At 36.8% G+C, this 15,104-nt stretch overlaps 1 protein-coding gene across 4 annotated transcripts in view; it reads left to right on the forward strand.

Moving 5' to 3' along the window:
• RAPGEF6 (Rap guanine nucleotide exchange factor 6) overlaps positions 1-15,104 on the forward strand; it is a 199,898-nt gene that overhangs the window by 163,872 nt on the left and 20,922 nt on the right. For 3 of the 4 annotated variants that reach the window (XM_046668271.1, XM_046668274.1, XM_046668273.1), the window contains 3 exons: positions 5,141-5,352; positions 9,451-9,574; positions 12,000-12,023. In XM_046668271.1, the coding sequence (XP_046524227.1) occupies positions 5,141-5,352; positions 9,451-9,574; positions 12,000-12,023 (360 nt within the window). The remainder of the gene's footprint in view (positions 1-5,140; positions 5,353-9,450; positions 9,575-11,999; positions 12,024-15,104) is intronic. The other variant, XM_046668272.1, reaches the window with a different exon arrangement.

Here is a 15,104-nt window from a genome sequence, read left to right on the forward strand (position 1 = left end):
CATTGACATTGGGTAATTATTGATGTGTAAGGACTTACTAGTACTGTCTTATTAATTGTTTTCTGGCTGCTTTGCAATTCTCTGGTTCCCTTTATACTCTCATGCTGCGTTCTTTTATGAATTGGTGATTTTCCGTGATGGTCTGCTCTGATTCCCTTTTCTTTATCTTTTGTGAGTCTACTATAGGTTTTTGCTTTGTGGTTATCATGAGACTTACATGAAATATCTTATAACAATCTATTGGATGCTGATGACAACTACAATCATGTACAAAACTCTACCCTTTGCTCCCCCCCTTTTATGTTTTTAAAGTCACCGTTTGCCTTTTTTTATATTGCGTATTCATTTACAAATTATAGCAGCTATGGTTATTTTTGATACTCTTGTCCTTTAACCTTTATACTCTAAGTGATTAACCCACCATCATATTACAGTATTGAGAGTTTTCTAATTTTAATTATGTATTTACCTTTATCAGAATGTTACGTATTTTCATATGTCTTCATGTTACTATTAGCATCATTTCATTTCAGTTTGAAAAATTATTTTCAGTATTTCTTTTAAGTCAGGTCTAGTGGTGATGGATTCCCTCAACTTTTGTTTTTCTGGGAAAGTTCTCCATCATTTCTCTAGGATAACTGCCAGATAGAATATTCTTGATTGGCAATTTTTTTTCTCTCAACGCTTTGAATATATCATCCCACTCTCTCCTGGCTTTCTGCTGAGAAATCTGCTGATAGTTTGATGGGGGTTACTTTGTAGGTTATAGTCTTTTTTTCTCTTGGTGCTTTTAGAATGCTCTCATTTTTGACAGTTTTATTATAATGTGTCTTGGAGAAAGTTGTTTGTGACTGAAATAATGCAGTGATCTATTAGCTTCATGAACTTGGATGTCCAGATATCTTTCCAGGTTTGGAAAGTTCTCAGCCATATTTCTTTTTTTATTTTAAGGATTGGCACCTGAGCTAACAACTGTTGCCTATCTTTTTTTTTTTTTCTTTTTCTCCCCAAATCCCTCCAGTACATAGTTGTATATATTTTTTTTAGTTGCAGGTCCTTCTTCTTGTGGGTCCTTCTAGTTGTGGCATGTGGGATGCTGCCTCAGCATGGCCTGATGAGCAGTGCCATGTCTGTGCCCAGGATCCGAACCAGTGAATCCCTGGGCCACCAAGGCAGAGCATGTGAACTTAACCACTCAGCCACGGGGCCAGCCCCTCAACTGTATTTCTTTAAACAGGCTTTCTGCCCCCTTCTCCCTCTCTTGTTCTTCTAGAACTCCAGTGATTCAGATATTGGGGGGTTTTTTTATGGTTTCCATAGATCACATAGGCTTTTTCACTCTTTTTCATTCTTTTTCTCTTCCTCCTTAGACTGGGTTATTTCAAAGTTCCTATCCTCTATTCCACTGATTCTTTCCTGTCTTTGGTCTACTCTGATGTTGATGCTCTCTCTTATAATTTTCATTTCATTCATTGACTTCTTCAGCTCCAGAATATCTGTTGGGTTCTTTTTTGTGATTTCTGTATCTTTGTTACATTTCTCATGTTTATCATTATTTTCCCAATTTCACTGAATTGTCTTACTGTGGTTTTTTGTAACTCATTGAGTTTCCTTAAAACACCTATGTTGAATTCTTTATTCAGGTAAATCGTCAATCTCCATGTCTTGGGTTTGGTTACTGAAAGATTATTATGAACTTTTGGTGATGTCATGTTCCTTGATTTTTCATGCTACTTGGAGTTTTGCATTGCCTCCTTTTGCGTTTGAAGTAGCAATCACCTCCAGTTTTTACTAGCTGCCTTCAGGGTAAAAACAAAAAAACCTTTCAATAGTTTCACTATAGATTCTGAGACTTTCTCAAGCATTGTATGGATACACCTACTCCATGATTCTCATTCCTTCTTGTGGGAGAATTCTGAAGCTTGTATGTCTTCTCTTGATGCTACAGTGCACCATGTCAGCAGCTGATAGCCTCTTTTGTTTTCCTGAAGGTGATGGTGCAGCTCAAGTTTGTGGTTTCTCCTTTGTCCACAGACTCTGGCCTGTTTTCTGTGCATGCTCCCTCTCTACCAGAGCTTGCTCTTGGGACCTCACACAGAGAGCCCAGCAGCAGAGTTGGGGGAGGTATGGGTTTGGTACATGGTGTACCACAGGTGCCCATGGGACAGTAGGGGTATCTCTGGGTGAGATTTTCCCCATGGCTCCTGGGTGGGCTTCCTCTTGGAGTCCAGAGCAGTCAGCAGGAACTGTGCCCCTTTAATGCCCTCCAGATATTTTACATGCCACTCTCCTGATCTGGTTCCTCTTCCTAATCCTGGAGCTCCCACTTTAATGCTCTAGATGCTGTGAGCAAGAAAGGAGTGTTTTTGGCAGTGTCCCACACAGCTGGGAAAACCAGGCATTCACTTACCCACTTTCCTTTTCCTCTGTGGGAGAGAAATCACAGACTGTCTAGTTTAGCCCTGAGCTGTACCACCTTGGGGGAGGGGTAATGCCAGCAAAATCAAGGTGTTCCTTTTATCTACTCTAGTGTATCCAAACTTTTTTTTTTGTTTTATTTCACTCCAGTGGAGTGTTGGAACTTCTCTAGAAACCTGGACTTCCACAAAGCCTCTCTTGTTTGTAGGTGACCACCCAAGTCAGCGTTCTGCAGGCATTCCCAGACCACAGCTGAGAGGGGTTAGAACAACTTCATAGCCTCCTGTAGGCTCCACAGCCAGTTCCGAAGTCTGTCTGCCTATTACCCACTACACTGGTGGGCAAGGCTCCTCCCAGGTTCCTTGGCATGTGGTGGTTGGTCCCACAACTCCTGCAGAGGCACTTCTGTTCATGGATAGGTGCCAAATTTTTGTTGATGGTGTGGGAGGATAAAACAAGGGACTTCTTATGCTGTCATGATGCTGACATCACTCTCCAATCATTTCTTAATTGAAGTTTGTTTTCTAGTCATTTCTTAAAGAAGGGCTTGTGGGAATTATATTTCCTGAGCATATTCATAGTGTCTTACTGTTGCCTTCATACTTCAGTGACAGTTTGTCTGTCTTTAAAATTCTTGTCTCATGTGTTATTTCTTGGGCACTTCATAGGCAGTGGCTCCACAATTAACATTTTCTGTAGCTGTTCAAGTTTCTGAGATTACTCCTCAGATTCTTTCCTTATCTCTGAAGTCATCTATCTTTGCCTGGATGTTTCTACATTCTTTTAGTTGTGTATCAGATTCTCTGGAACTTTGGTGGGTGCCTGTTCAATCTGTAGATTCAATCTCTTTTTGGAAAGTTTTCTTAAATTGTACCTTTGAATATTTTTTCAGTTCTGTTATTTTTGTTTCCTTCTTCAAGGATACCAATTACACAGATTTTAGATCTCCTTGTCTTTCGTACCCATTATTTTTTCTCTAGTCCTTTTCAACTCTGTCCATTGCCATTGATTGCTTTTTTTAATCTTTTCTTCCATGTCACTTGCACAAGCTTTTAGCAGTATCTTTATTTTCTTTATGTAGATTCCAGTGTGGACTTCATTTCTGTGTTGGTTTTTTCTTCCATTTCTTTTCTGAACTTTACTAGTTTTTTTTTTTTTAAACTTCTCTTACCATGTTTTCCCTAATCTCTTATATTACTGCATTAAGCTCTTTATTTGCTTTATTGACTCATTTGAAATCATGGTTATGTAGTTGGTTAGTCCTAGTTTTTATTTGATTGTTGGCAATATTTTTCTGCTTTATGTTCTTCACCTATTTGTTTTTCCTTGTAGCAGCTTGTTATAGATCCTGTGTTCATTCCTTCTTTTTGAATGAGAGGAGTTTTTCTGTTCCAACTATTTGCAGGAGGTACGTGTGGAAGAGGAGCCAAGGCAATATTCCAGGCTAGCAGGACTTGAGCTTGTGTGTGAATTGTTTCACCTTTTCCTCTTTTCAACAAATGGAGATTGACAGCTCTAGGGCTGCTTACAATTCAGTTTCCCCCTTCTATCCTGTCTCATTGTTAAACTGCTTCTCACCAAGATGTTATATCACTGTGTGTACTGTTTTAATCTTACTTTCCCTATGGACTCTGTTGTGGTGTTCCACATAGGGGATTGCTGTTTTTGCCTTCAGGGTGAGTAACCTGCTTTGGAGAACTGTGCTTTACCAGCTTTCATTGAGATCTTCAGCTGCAGACATCCTTTTTCAGCATTTTGCGTACTCCTGTTTGACCTTGGCTATTTTTTGGCAGCCTTTCTGATGTGTTTAGGAGTTACAGATATCTCTTGGTTTCAGCGGAGATGAAATTTGCATTTCTTTTATTCATCCTTGTAGTTGTTTGGGATGATTTCTGAGAAGCAAAGGGAACAAAGATACCTTAACTCCACATCTTGAAATTAGAAGTCAAGAGAAAATTAAATACAGTGGTGTAGGTAAAAATCAGGTGGCTGAGAATAAAAGAGGGATTAACTGGTAAGAAAACTGAGGCACTGTATATGCCCTCTTCTAATCTGACAGCCTGCCTATGGGTGCTAGTGTAGAAGGAAAGAGGAGTTGCAGCCTAATTGGCATAGATTATTTTTCAAGTTAGGGCTGAATTGTTTAAAATCCTGTGGAAAGGAGACATTGTGTATATAGAGGCCTGAGGGACAAGATTAGAACCTGGGCATATGGAAGGTTTGGAATCAGGGACATGAGTGGACAAAATCTCAGAGAAAGAGGCTGGTTCAGTCCCAGAACGTGCCTCGGTTGTTATATAACAGTTGTGCTCAGCATTACTGAAATAGCTTTTAAACAGATACTGTCCCATGAAGCTATTTCTAAGTAAAACGAATAAAAACACTATGATAATTGAAGGGTTTTTTTTTTAAAGTTAAATGTCTATTTTATGGAATTATTGTATTTGTCACTTACATGCAAACTATAAAATAAAGACCATGGGTGTACAAGTAATGCAGTTCCTCTGAAGGAAGTTTTCCTTGTTTTAAGATCAAGAAGTCTCTTTTATTTATTTATTTATTTATTTATTTCATGGTTATCTTCTGTTTATTTCAACACATTGAAATGTGTCCTTGCTTATTTTAGCTTTATTAGAGAAATTTGGTGTATACCAATTTACTGACCTGAATCCTCTCTCTTCCTTACTTCCCTTTTTAATATTTTCATTCTAATCTATGGCAGTGGCTTGAACCTGTCGTCTGTTGCACGACTCAGAGGTACTTGGGAAAAGTTACCTAGCAAATATGAGAAACACCTTCAAGATCTGCAAGACCTTTTTGATCCATCTAGAAACATGGCAAAGTACAGAAATGTTCTAAGTAGTCAAAGCATGCAGCCTCCAATTATTCCACTCTACCCTGTGGTCAAGAAAGATATGACATTTCTACATGAAGGTATTTAAAAGTTACTTGAAAATCAGCCTATTTAGCTTCAGCTAATTCTATAAAATTGTGATTTATTAGATGTAATATATTTTTCAGCTTAATGATTATGTCACTTTACCCAGTTAAACGCAGCAAGTTTTAGGAATCCAAAACCCACATTGACAAGAAGATATTTAGGCATTTACCATATGCATTCAAACATAAACTTGACTACACCAGGATCAGACTGTTTGATCGTATTTGTTGTTTTATTTAGTAATATTTTTCATTCCAGCTTTTTTTTTACTGAATTACTTAACATATACAGAAAAGTGCCCCAAAAATGTGAATAAATTAATGAATTATGACAAAGCAAATACCCACGTAACCAACATCCAGGCCAAAAATAAAACATTACCAGGTTCCCAGGAGCCCCACTCATGCCCCTTCCAAATTACCACCCTCGTTCTCTTCCCCAAAGGTAACTTCTGTCCTGAATTTCTAAGACTGTAGTTTAGTTTTACCCATTCTTGAACTTTCTATAAATAGAATCACAGAGTTTGTTTGTTTTGTTATGTTTTGGTTTGGCTTTTGGCTTTAGTCAACATTACATTTGTGAGATTCTTCCATGTTTTTGAGTGTAGCTATACTTCATTTCAAAACTATTTAGTATTCTGTTACAAGAATGCAATTCAATAGATTTATCCATTCTCTTGATGAACATTTGATAGTTTGCACTGTTCACCTATTGTGAGTAAAGCTGCTGTGAGTATTCTTGCCCACACCTCTTTTGGTGCAGGTACATTTTTGTTCCATATAATTCGGGGTGGAATTTATGGGTCCTTATATTCGTATAATCAACTTTAGAAAACAATTTGGCATTATCTACTAAGCAGTGGAACACTGGCAGTGTTATCAGAGTTCTCATTGTTCCTCGTCCTCACCAATACCTGGTAAATTCATTCTTTCTATTTTTACCCATTCCAGTAGTGGTGTGGTTTAATCTGCATTCACCTGATTACTAATGAGATGGAGCACATTTTATATATTTGTTCTCTTTTGTCAATTATCAGTTCGAGTTTCTTGCCTTTTGTTATTGTTAGTTTGTCTCTTTAATAGATATACATATATTTTTTTAATTTGTTTATTTTACTTTTTATTTTTTTTGCTGAGGAAGATTAGCCCTGAGCTAACATCTGTGCCAGTCTTCTTCCACTTTATATGTGGGATGCCACCACAGCACGGCTGACGAGTGATAGAGGTCTGCACCCAGGATCTAAACCCACAAATCTGGGCCGCCAAAGCAAAGTATGCCAAACTTAACCACTACAACATGGGCTCAACCCCTCATGTTCATTCTTAAGGCATAATTTTGATTGGCATTTATCTTCTTTCAACATTTTTAGATAACATTTCATTGTCTCCTGGCTTCCATTGTTAATGCTGAAAAGTTCACTGTCAGCCTTAATTGCCATTCCTTTGACTATATTCTACCCTTTTTCTGAGAGCTACTTTATAATTTTCTCTTTATCTCTGTTTTTCTCTAGTTTTGCTATGATGTCATTAGGTGTGACAGTTTGGTTTTTGTTTTAATTATGACGTGTTTATAGGAATTATTGAAACCTGTGTTTTGATATTTTTCATGAGTTTTGTAAAATTCTCAGTCATTCTGTCTTCAAGTGTTTTATCTGACCTCATCTGACCTCTCCTGTAGGGATTTTCTTTTCACTTCTGTTAGACCTGATCACTGCCCCTATTGTCTCTTTTTTGTGTTTCTCTTTTCTGTGTTTCTCACCTTTTTGTCTCACCATGCTTTAGTCTGAGTATTTTCTTCCAACCTATTGCCCAATTCATTAATTCTCTCTTCAACTATGTCTAATTTACTGTTAAATTTATCAGTGAATTCCTAATTTCACTTGTGTTTTTTCAGTTTTACAGTTTACATTTGTTCATCTTTTTATCTTTGTCTTCTCTGCCAGGGTTCTCAGTGCTGTTTTTTATATCTTGGCACATACTCAACATAGTTATTATAAGGTCTCTCTCTTATAACTCCATAATCTAGATCCTTTGTGGGTCCCTTTCTGTTGTCTTTTTTCTTTTTCTCTTGCATTTCAATCATGTCGTCTTTTCTCCTGATAAGCCCTAGTTATTTTTGACCAAATGGATATTGTATATAGAAAATTACAGAAACAGGAGCTGGCCCAGTGGCATACTGGTTAAGATCGCATGCTCCACTTTGGCAGCCTGGGGTCTGAGGTTTCGGATCCTGGGTGCAGACCTACACACCACTCATTAACCCATGCTGTGGCAGCATCCTACATACAAAATAGAGGAAGATTGGCACGGATGTTAGCTCAGGGCCAATATTCCTCACCCAAAAAAAAATTACAGAAATATTCAGAGGTTTCAGATGATGTTCCATTCCTCCAGAGAGAATTAAAGCTTGCTTCTACCAGGCAGCTAGGAGTGCTAACAATCCAAAATCACCTTAATCCATTTTCACATTTTGAAATAATTTAACACTGAGCTTTTATCCCAGTCCACATTCAGTTCATCCTTAGTCCTAGGATACAGCCCTTTAGGGTACCAACCCAAAGCACTGGAGGTTTACCTAGACTTTAGTTGTTTTCCTCTAACCTCTGAAGTCAGGGTGGCACTATTCAGTTTTTCTGTTCATCATCCCTCTTTTCTGAAATCAGCAGTTGTCCCTAGGGCCAAGCACTGGGAAATGCTAACTCTAACCCTAACCTGCCCCAGATTTTCATTCTTCCAGATTTTCACTGCCTTGATAGCTTTTTGATGCCTTAGAACATTTTTTCTATTTTTGTCCAACTTTCTATTTGTTCTCAGCAAGGTTGTTCTAAGTAGCTAGTCTTAGTGCCCCCTCTTTCATTATCACTTCTTTTTCATAAGGAAATGTTATGATAGGCTTCAAAGATATTTTTCTGACATGCTCCTTCAAAACATGTTTATGTGATTTGAAAATATTTTTAGTGATTGTTTTGTTTCCAGCTCTTGTCGAGACCCTGAATAATTCATGTGTTCAATGTATAGGTGCTGTTTACTATGAGAAGGGAGACCACCATATGTTCCAGGCCCATATGGTTCTAAAATTTGTCTTCAGGGACTCGGAGTTCTACAGAGGCATCTTAACAGTTACCATGAGAGAGAAATGGGGTCACACTATTTGTTAAAGACAGTTGTGGGAAAAAAACACAACACTACTACAGACAATCAGATAGCCCTTTGAATATAATTTTTTACCTTGTGGTTTGAACTGGGTAAGGCAACAAATGGGCTAAGTCTGGTCTCATACCTACTCTCTTCAGAGTAGACCATTTCAAAAGTTGTGAAAATTTTCCAACAGAGAACTACTTAACAAAGCAGCAATAAAAATTATAGAACTTATAAACAAGAAAATTTGTGTTAATGATTAAAGTCATGATTGTAAATTCAGAAGGTGAATGGCAGGCAAGAAAGTGTCTACCCCAGTTGAGCCATCCACCTCTTAATTTTAACTACTTATTGCCATTTGGGAAAATAGACCTACTACTATTTAATCCCTCACCTAATCCCTACCTTTTTTTCTTCAAGAGAAGTCAGAAATTCTTGTTTTCATGGGATATCTTCTACTTCTTAAATGTTGACAACTCATTTAACAATTTTTTAAGTATTGTAAACTGAAGAATACCTAACTGGGTTAAGCTCAAAAGTCATTGTTTGTAACCTCTGGCTAAAACCTAAGTTTTCAAGTGTTGTAACCTGCTGCCCAAAGGAACAGATGCAGCTACCTGCCTGAGAGTGGGCTGAGCATCTGGAGAGTTCAATTTGAGGAGCTGCATTTTTTAGGTGTGCCTATAACATAGTGAAATTGGTTTTAGAAGTTATGCAGTTCATCACTTTCCAGTATTCATAATCATTACTCCCATAGGAATAGAATTCCTCCCGGTAGCTCATTCCCTGGGGGCAGAGCTGAACCATCTGTGGGTTTATCAATTCTTAAAAACAAAAGTGGCGGTTTGATGAAGAAGGTCTGATTTGTGCCTCTCAGGAGTAAAAACTTAACTTCTGCTACCTGTATATAGATATTTTAATTCTGAAAATTAAAAAATTACTTTTATTCCATAGGAAATGACTCCAAAGTAGATGGTTTAGTAAACTTTGAGAAGCTAAGAATGATTGCCAGGGAGATCCGTCAGGTTGTTCGAATGACTTCTGCTAACATGGACCCAGCTATGATGTTCCGACAGAGGTATGACATTGAAGTGTATAAAAGTGTTAGAGAGTGGCATCGAAAATGATATAATTATAATCATAATATTTATCATTTATTAACCATCTACCATTTGTTAGTGCTGTATGAAGTGCTTTACACATGTCAATTGTTGTGCTTTACAGAGTAATCCTTAAAGATAGGTGGTATTGGCCTTCCTTTTACATATGAAGAAACTGAAACTCAGACCAGTTAGGTAATGCGCCCAGGATTACATAATTTGCTGAGATTTGAACCCTAGTTCTGTATTACTTTTTTGAGTACATGGATAGTTGTGTATTGTTATTGTTACTGAAAATATCAGCTAATTTAAATATAAGAAAATTGCTGATCTTTACTGAAGTTCTCACAGAGGACAAGTGCTTTCATCTGATTTCTCAAGTATTAGTCTGAATATTGTCTTTTATTTTTACTGAATATGTTTAAAGTTCTGTTTCTGTCTAAGTCATACTTCATTCTTCTAAAATTCAGTCATGCATCACTTAACGAGAGGGATACATTTTGGGAAATGTGATGTTAGGTGATTTTGTCATCATGTGAACATCGTAGAGTGAACTTACACAGACCTGGATGGTATAGTCTACTACACACCTAGGCTGTGTGGTACTAATCTTATGGGACCACTGTTGTATATGCGGTTTGTCCTTGACCAAAACATCATTATGTGGTGCATGACTGTATGTAACAGAGACTTCCTCAAGTTATATAAAACTTATAGGAAGTATGTTGTCAAGCTGTTCCCAGTGATTTTTGTAGTTTTCAGGGCAAATAGCGATGAGAGTTTTAATTTTTGGTCTGATTTTCTTCTGGGCCTATATGTATAGCTTCAGTATACACAAGCTTTAAAATAATGAAATATTTATAGAGGCAGACACAACTTCTGTGGCTTAAAAAACTATAGTCTTCTAAAGAAACAAAAATATTTGGCTCTTTAAAAATCAGAGATGGAGTTTTTGTAACCAAACAGAATCAGTGTGTGTCAGGGTTGGGTTTTTGTTTTTGTTTTGGTGTGGTTAAATCACTGTTCAGGAGTCTTTGTTTTTCTAAGTAGTGGATCTGATGGTTGCTCTAGTTTAGAAATTCTCAAAGACTGGAGGAAGGAGTGTATCAGCACTCTTCTTGCCTACCCATCCTACTTCTTTCCCTGAGAATCACTCCATGTAATGAGAGATGTCATTGCTCAACAGTGTGAAAGCAGAAAACAGTAAGAACCAGGAACCAAAGCAAACCTGGAGGAGGGTTTGTTTGTTTGTTTTTTAAGTTTTTTGTTGCTGCATGTCCCTGTACAGTGGCCCCACCACTCCCTTTTGTCTTACATGGACCTCCATTTACTCATATGTGTTATCACCCTAGTTCCTGAAGACGTAATGAATTTGTGATCCTGCTAGACCAGTTAATAATATACCAAGTACCAGCTATGATTCAGAAATGAGCAAAGGAGGAAGAAACTGAGGAGGAAATTAATAAACTTGGCTGTTTTCTTGGGAATGGTCTAGGCTAAGTAGAATAAGGTATAGGGGAAAATAAAACATTTATAATTAGATTGGACTGAGCTTTTCCTGAATCAGTTTTATTTGTCAGCAAGTACTGAAATGTGCTATCTTTCTTTAAGCAAGTAATTGTCCGTTTTGGTGGTGTATATTATCTAGTGTGAACAAAGTAACCTGTTTTATTTCAACAGTAATCAGTTTGCTGACTGAAAAACAATCTTGGGCTACCCACAGCTGGAGGTTAGTGGGTGCAGGCCTGGAGTGCACTTAGGCCAGCCAGGGGGCTGGGGGAACCAGAACAAAATAAATAAATATAAATAAACAATATTTAGTCCAATTGTAGTATAAGGATATATACTACATCATAAAGATTTTGATAATATATTTTAAATTACATTTTAAGTTGGATTTGCTGGTCAAAATTTCTTGTAAAATACGTTGTCAGAGAAATTTCTACACTTAAAATTGAAATTATAAATCTTTGTTTCTTGTAATTTCATCCTGTCACTTAAATGAGTGGCTCAAAAATCTTTCAAAAACAATGTTCAAAAGTTCTATTCCTTAATTTAAGTTTTCCTTCCTGGAAACTTTGAGTTCAGAATTCATAGTAAGTAAATGTTTTTCTTAAGCTTCTTATTAACATAAGCCTCTAGATGAGTTAGGTGTTATAAATTAAATTGGTTTAAAAGCATATTGTAGAAAATATTGGGAGAGTTTTTTCTCCTTAAGTACATATCGTAATTCATTTTACCCCTCTGCATTCTATTAATGTTGTTTTACTGTTAAGCCATCAGTTTTTCCTAGTAAAGTTTTTCTGTTCTGTCTCCATAGTTTCTCTGACTCTCAACTGTTGTCTTTTTTCTGTGCTTTCCTATTCAAACACATGCTTCAATGTTTGTGGCTCTTGCTTACAGGAAGAAGAGGTGGCGGAGTCTGGGGTAAGTGTAGAGATAAATGCAACTGGAATGAAGGTTGTGCAACTCTTAACATATACTGCATCCTTTTCATTAATGCACGCACATAAAATAGCATGCGTTCTATTAACCCTGTCAACCTACATTCCTGAAAAATGCCTTTGCTAACAAGGTGAAAGTAGTGATAGAACTAGCTTTTTTTTTTCTTTACTTTTCCATTATTGAGTCCCATAAGTCCCTTTTAGATTTTAATGTAGCAGCGTCAGTTAAATGATGACGATAATAGCAGATATTTGCTGTGTGCTTGCTATGTGCCATACACTGTTCTAAGCACTTTATGTGAATTATTTTCCACCCACCCTGTGAGATGAATACTGTTGTTCCCATGGTACAGATAGGCAAGATGGAGTCATGCAGATTCTTACAGCTCACTAATGGTGCATCCAAACCTAGGTAGTCTGATTCCAGAGTCCACGCAATTTTCTTTGATTTAAATGCCATATTTTATAAAAACAAATATATAGGTGTATAAATATGAATGAGATTTGTTTATAAAGGTTACATTTTCCAAAAAGAGGCAGCCATTATCCAAACTATACTATAAAATTGAGTTAGTAAATAATTGAAATTGAAGGTGATTTTAATTCCTCAGATCTACTAATACCATAGGACTTAGAGCGTTGATTGATTTTTTTTCCTTTTCTGATATGAAAGATTCGCTCTAAGCTAACATCTGTTGCCACTTTTCTTTTTTTGCTTGGGGAAGATTAGCCCTGAGCTACTAACATCTGTGCCAGTCTACCTCCATTTTGTATGTATGTTGCCGCCACAGTGTGACTTTGATGAGTGGTGTAGGTCTGCGCACCTTGGATCTGAACCCACGAACCTTGGCTGCGAAGTAGAGTGCACTTGACCCAACCACTATGCCGCGTGGCTGGCCCCCCAACACTGAGTCAATTTTGTTTTAAATTCCTACCATTTTTAATTAAAGACTCCCTTATCTCTCTTAAAACCGTAATAGAATCAGAAACTGCCACCTTTTGTTGTTCAGGTAGGTTCAGATATCTGCTTATACATAACTAGATACCTATTTAGAATCATAGAATATTTAGGATCTTATAAACCTTCTTTGTAAGTCCTTTCGTTCTTAGGTGAAGAAAGAGATGGTTCTTGTAGATGGATTGCGTAAGAAAAATTTTGTTATTTTAGGACTATAGCAAATCATGAAGTTAGTTGCTTTTATTACATATAAGAAGAATTTTTTGTGAGCCACTTTAACTTGAGTCTTGTCTTATTTGTGGTCTTGTTTTCTGTTGGAACTTGATAAACTTAAATTTCCTTCTACTTTCTTCCTCCCTGCTCTGTGTGTTTCTCATGTGTTTTCTTCTATATTATACATTTGTGTCTTGGTCTTTTCCGGTTCTTCTCACTAAAAATAGAAATTGATTCCTGTCATTATTATGAAGAAGAATATTTGGTCAATATATCTTAGTGGAAATTTGGGGTGTTTGAGTGACTTATGTAACACATTTACTGTTAATTCAGCTTTAGGGTTGTATTGTATGATGTTTGCAGACACTACATACTTTCGTTTTTACATCAGTGTTTTCTGCTTTGGAAGTAGCTTAGAAGATGTTTTATTGTCATTTCTCACAATGTTTTCATTTATCAGAATTTTGTATGTGTCCTAGATTGTGGATACTTCTCTTTTTTTTTTCCTTTGTACGTCATCTAAGATAAAGTTATTAAATATTTCTATTAAAAAGCTCCTCAACATTGGGACTTGGTTTTACTGCATTTCTCTGAATCCAAGTCATCATCAGTTGTTGGACACGCCAATATTTCACGTACCTGTAAGAAAAATCCCTGCAGTACCTTCTTGCCACTGAGAATTTTTTACTTTATACTTGTTGAAAGAGCTTTTATAGAAACTTAGGTATATAGTTCAATCACATAACACCCGTTTGTATTCATAAAAAGGAAAATATACATCAATTAAATTGGTTTAGGTGTTTGTAAAACTTCATACTCAGAATATGAATCTTCTGAATCACTTTTAGAGTTATTAGTTTATGGGGGTTTTTTTTGATACACTATTGCCTTGTGTGCCATCAAATGTGTTGGTAATGCAACATTTCTTAAACCATTTTTAAAAGCAATAAAAGCTGCTGGTGCTGGTCTGTTAGGCTGGCTTTGCAAGTATTTAGAGCCAACCTCCTTTTGACACCTGCTTTAGGAATTTTGTTGGACTTGTCAGATTCACTACCTCCTTATAATCATTTGATTCCTGGAGGTTAAAAGAGTAATTCACTGATGTAGTTGGAGTTTCTTCCAAACCATTCTACATGTGTAAGTAGTGACAGCCATGTCACAGTTTCTGCCTGACCAATAGCAATCGAAAGTTGCCATCAAATGTAGGACACACCCTATTTCAAAGATCTTAAAATTATGAAAGAAATAGCATAACACTTTTCCTACTTTGTTTCGCTTAATTTACAATGAAAATATTAGGATTTTAGTGTCTGTTTTAAACTGGGTATGTGAGCACTAAAGAATAAATTGTTCTATGGTTGTGGTCTATGTATTTAGAATATTTTTGTGTAAATATGAGACTAATTTAGAAAACCTATAGGTACCTTTATTATTTTGGAATGACAACTGCCTTTAAAATAAAAATCATCTAAGAACCTTGTGTTTGGTAGCCTTGTTAGGAAGGACAAATAGCATTGCATTTCCTGTTTTCCAGTGGTTCTAGATGTAGCCATTGTAGAAGGAGGTTTGCCAAAAAGAGTAGAGTTGGGTGAAGCTATAGCTTGTTTGAATTGTGATTATTTCTATCCAGCTTGCAGTTCCATCACATTCAAAGGCATTGCAGAAGAAAGGTCCCAGATCCCAGATCCCAGATCCCCAGTCCTAGAACCCACATATTGCCTGACCATTATGTATGTGAGTGGAATTTTTCTTACTGGTTCTCTTTGGATTTTGGCCAAAATCTGGTTACTGGCAAAATCGGTCAGCATGCGCAGAGTGGGCCTGCTATAGACAGGAGTTATGATGGCAGTAGCATGTTCAAAGCAGCACAGACAAGCAAAGCTGCTCTAGAAA

This window comes from Equus quagga, chromosome 7 (genome assembly GCF_021613505.1).
Source record: "Equus quagga isolate Etosha38 chromosome 7, UCLA_HA_Equagga_1.0, whole genome shotgun sequence".
NCBI lineage: Eukaryota > Metazoa > Chordata > Mammalia > Perissodactyla > Equidae > Equus > Equus quagga.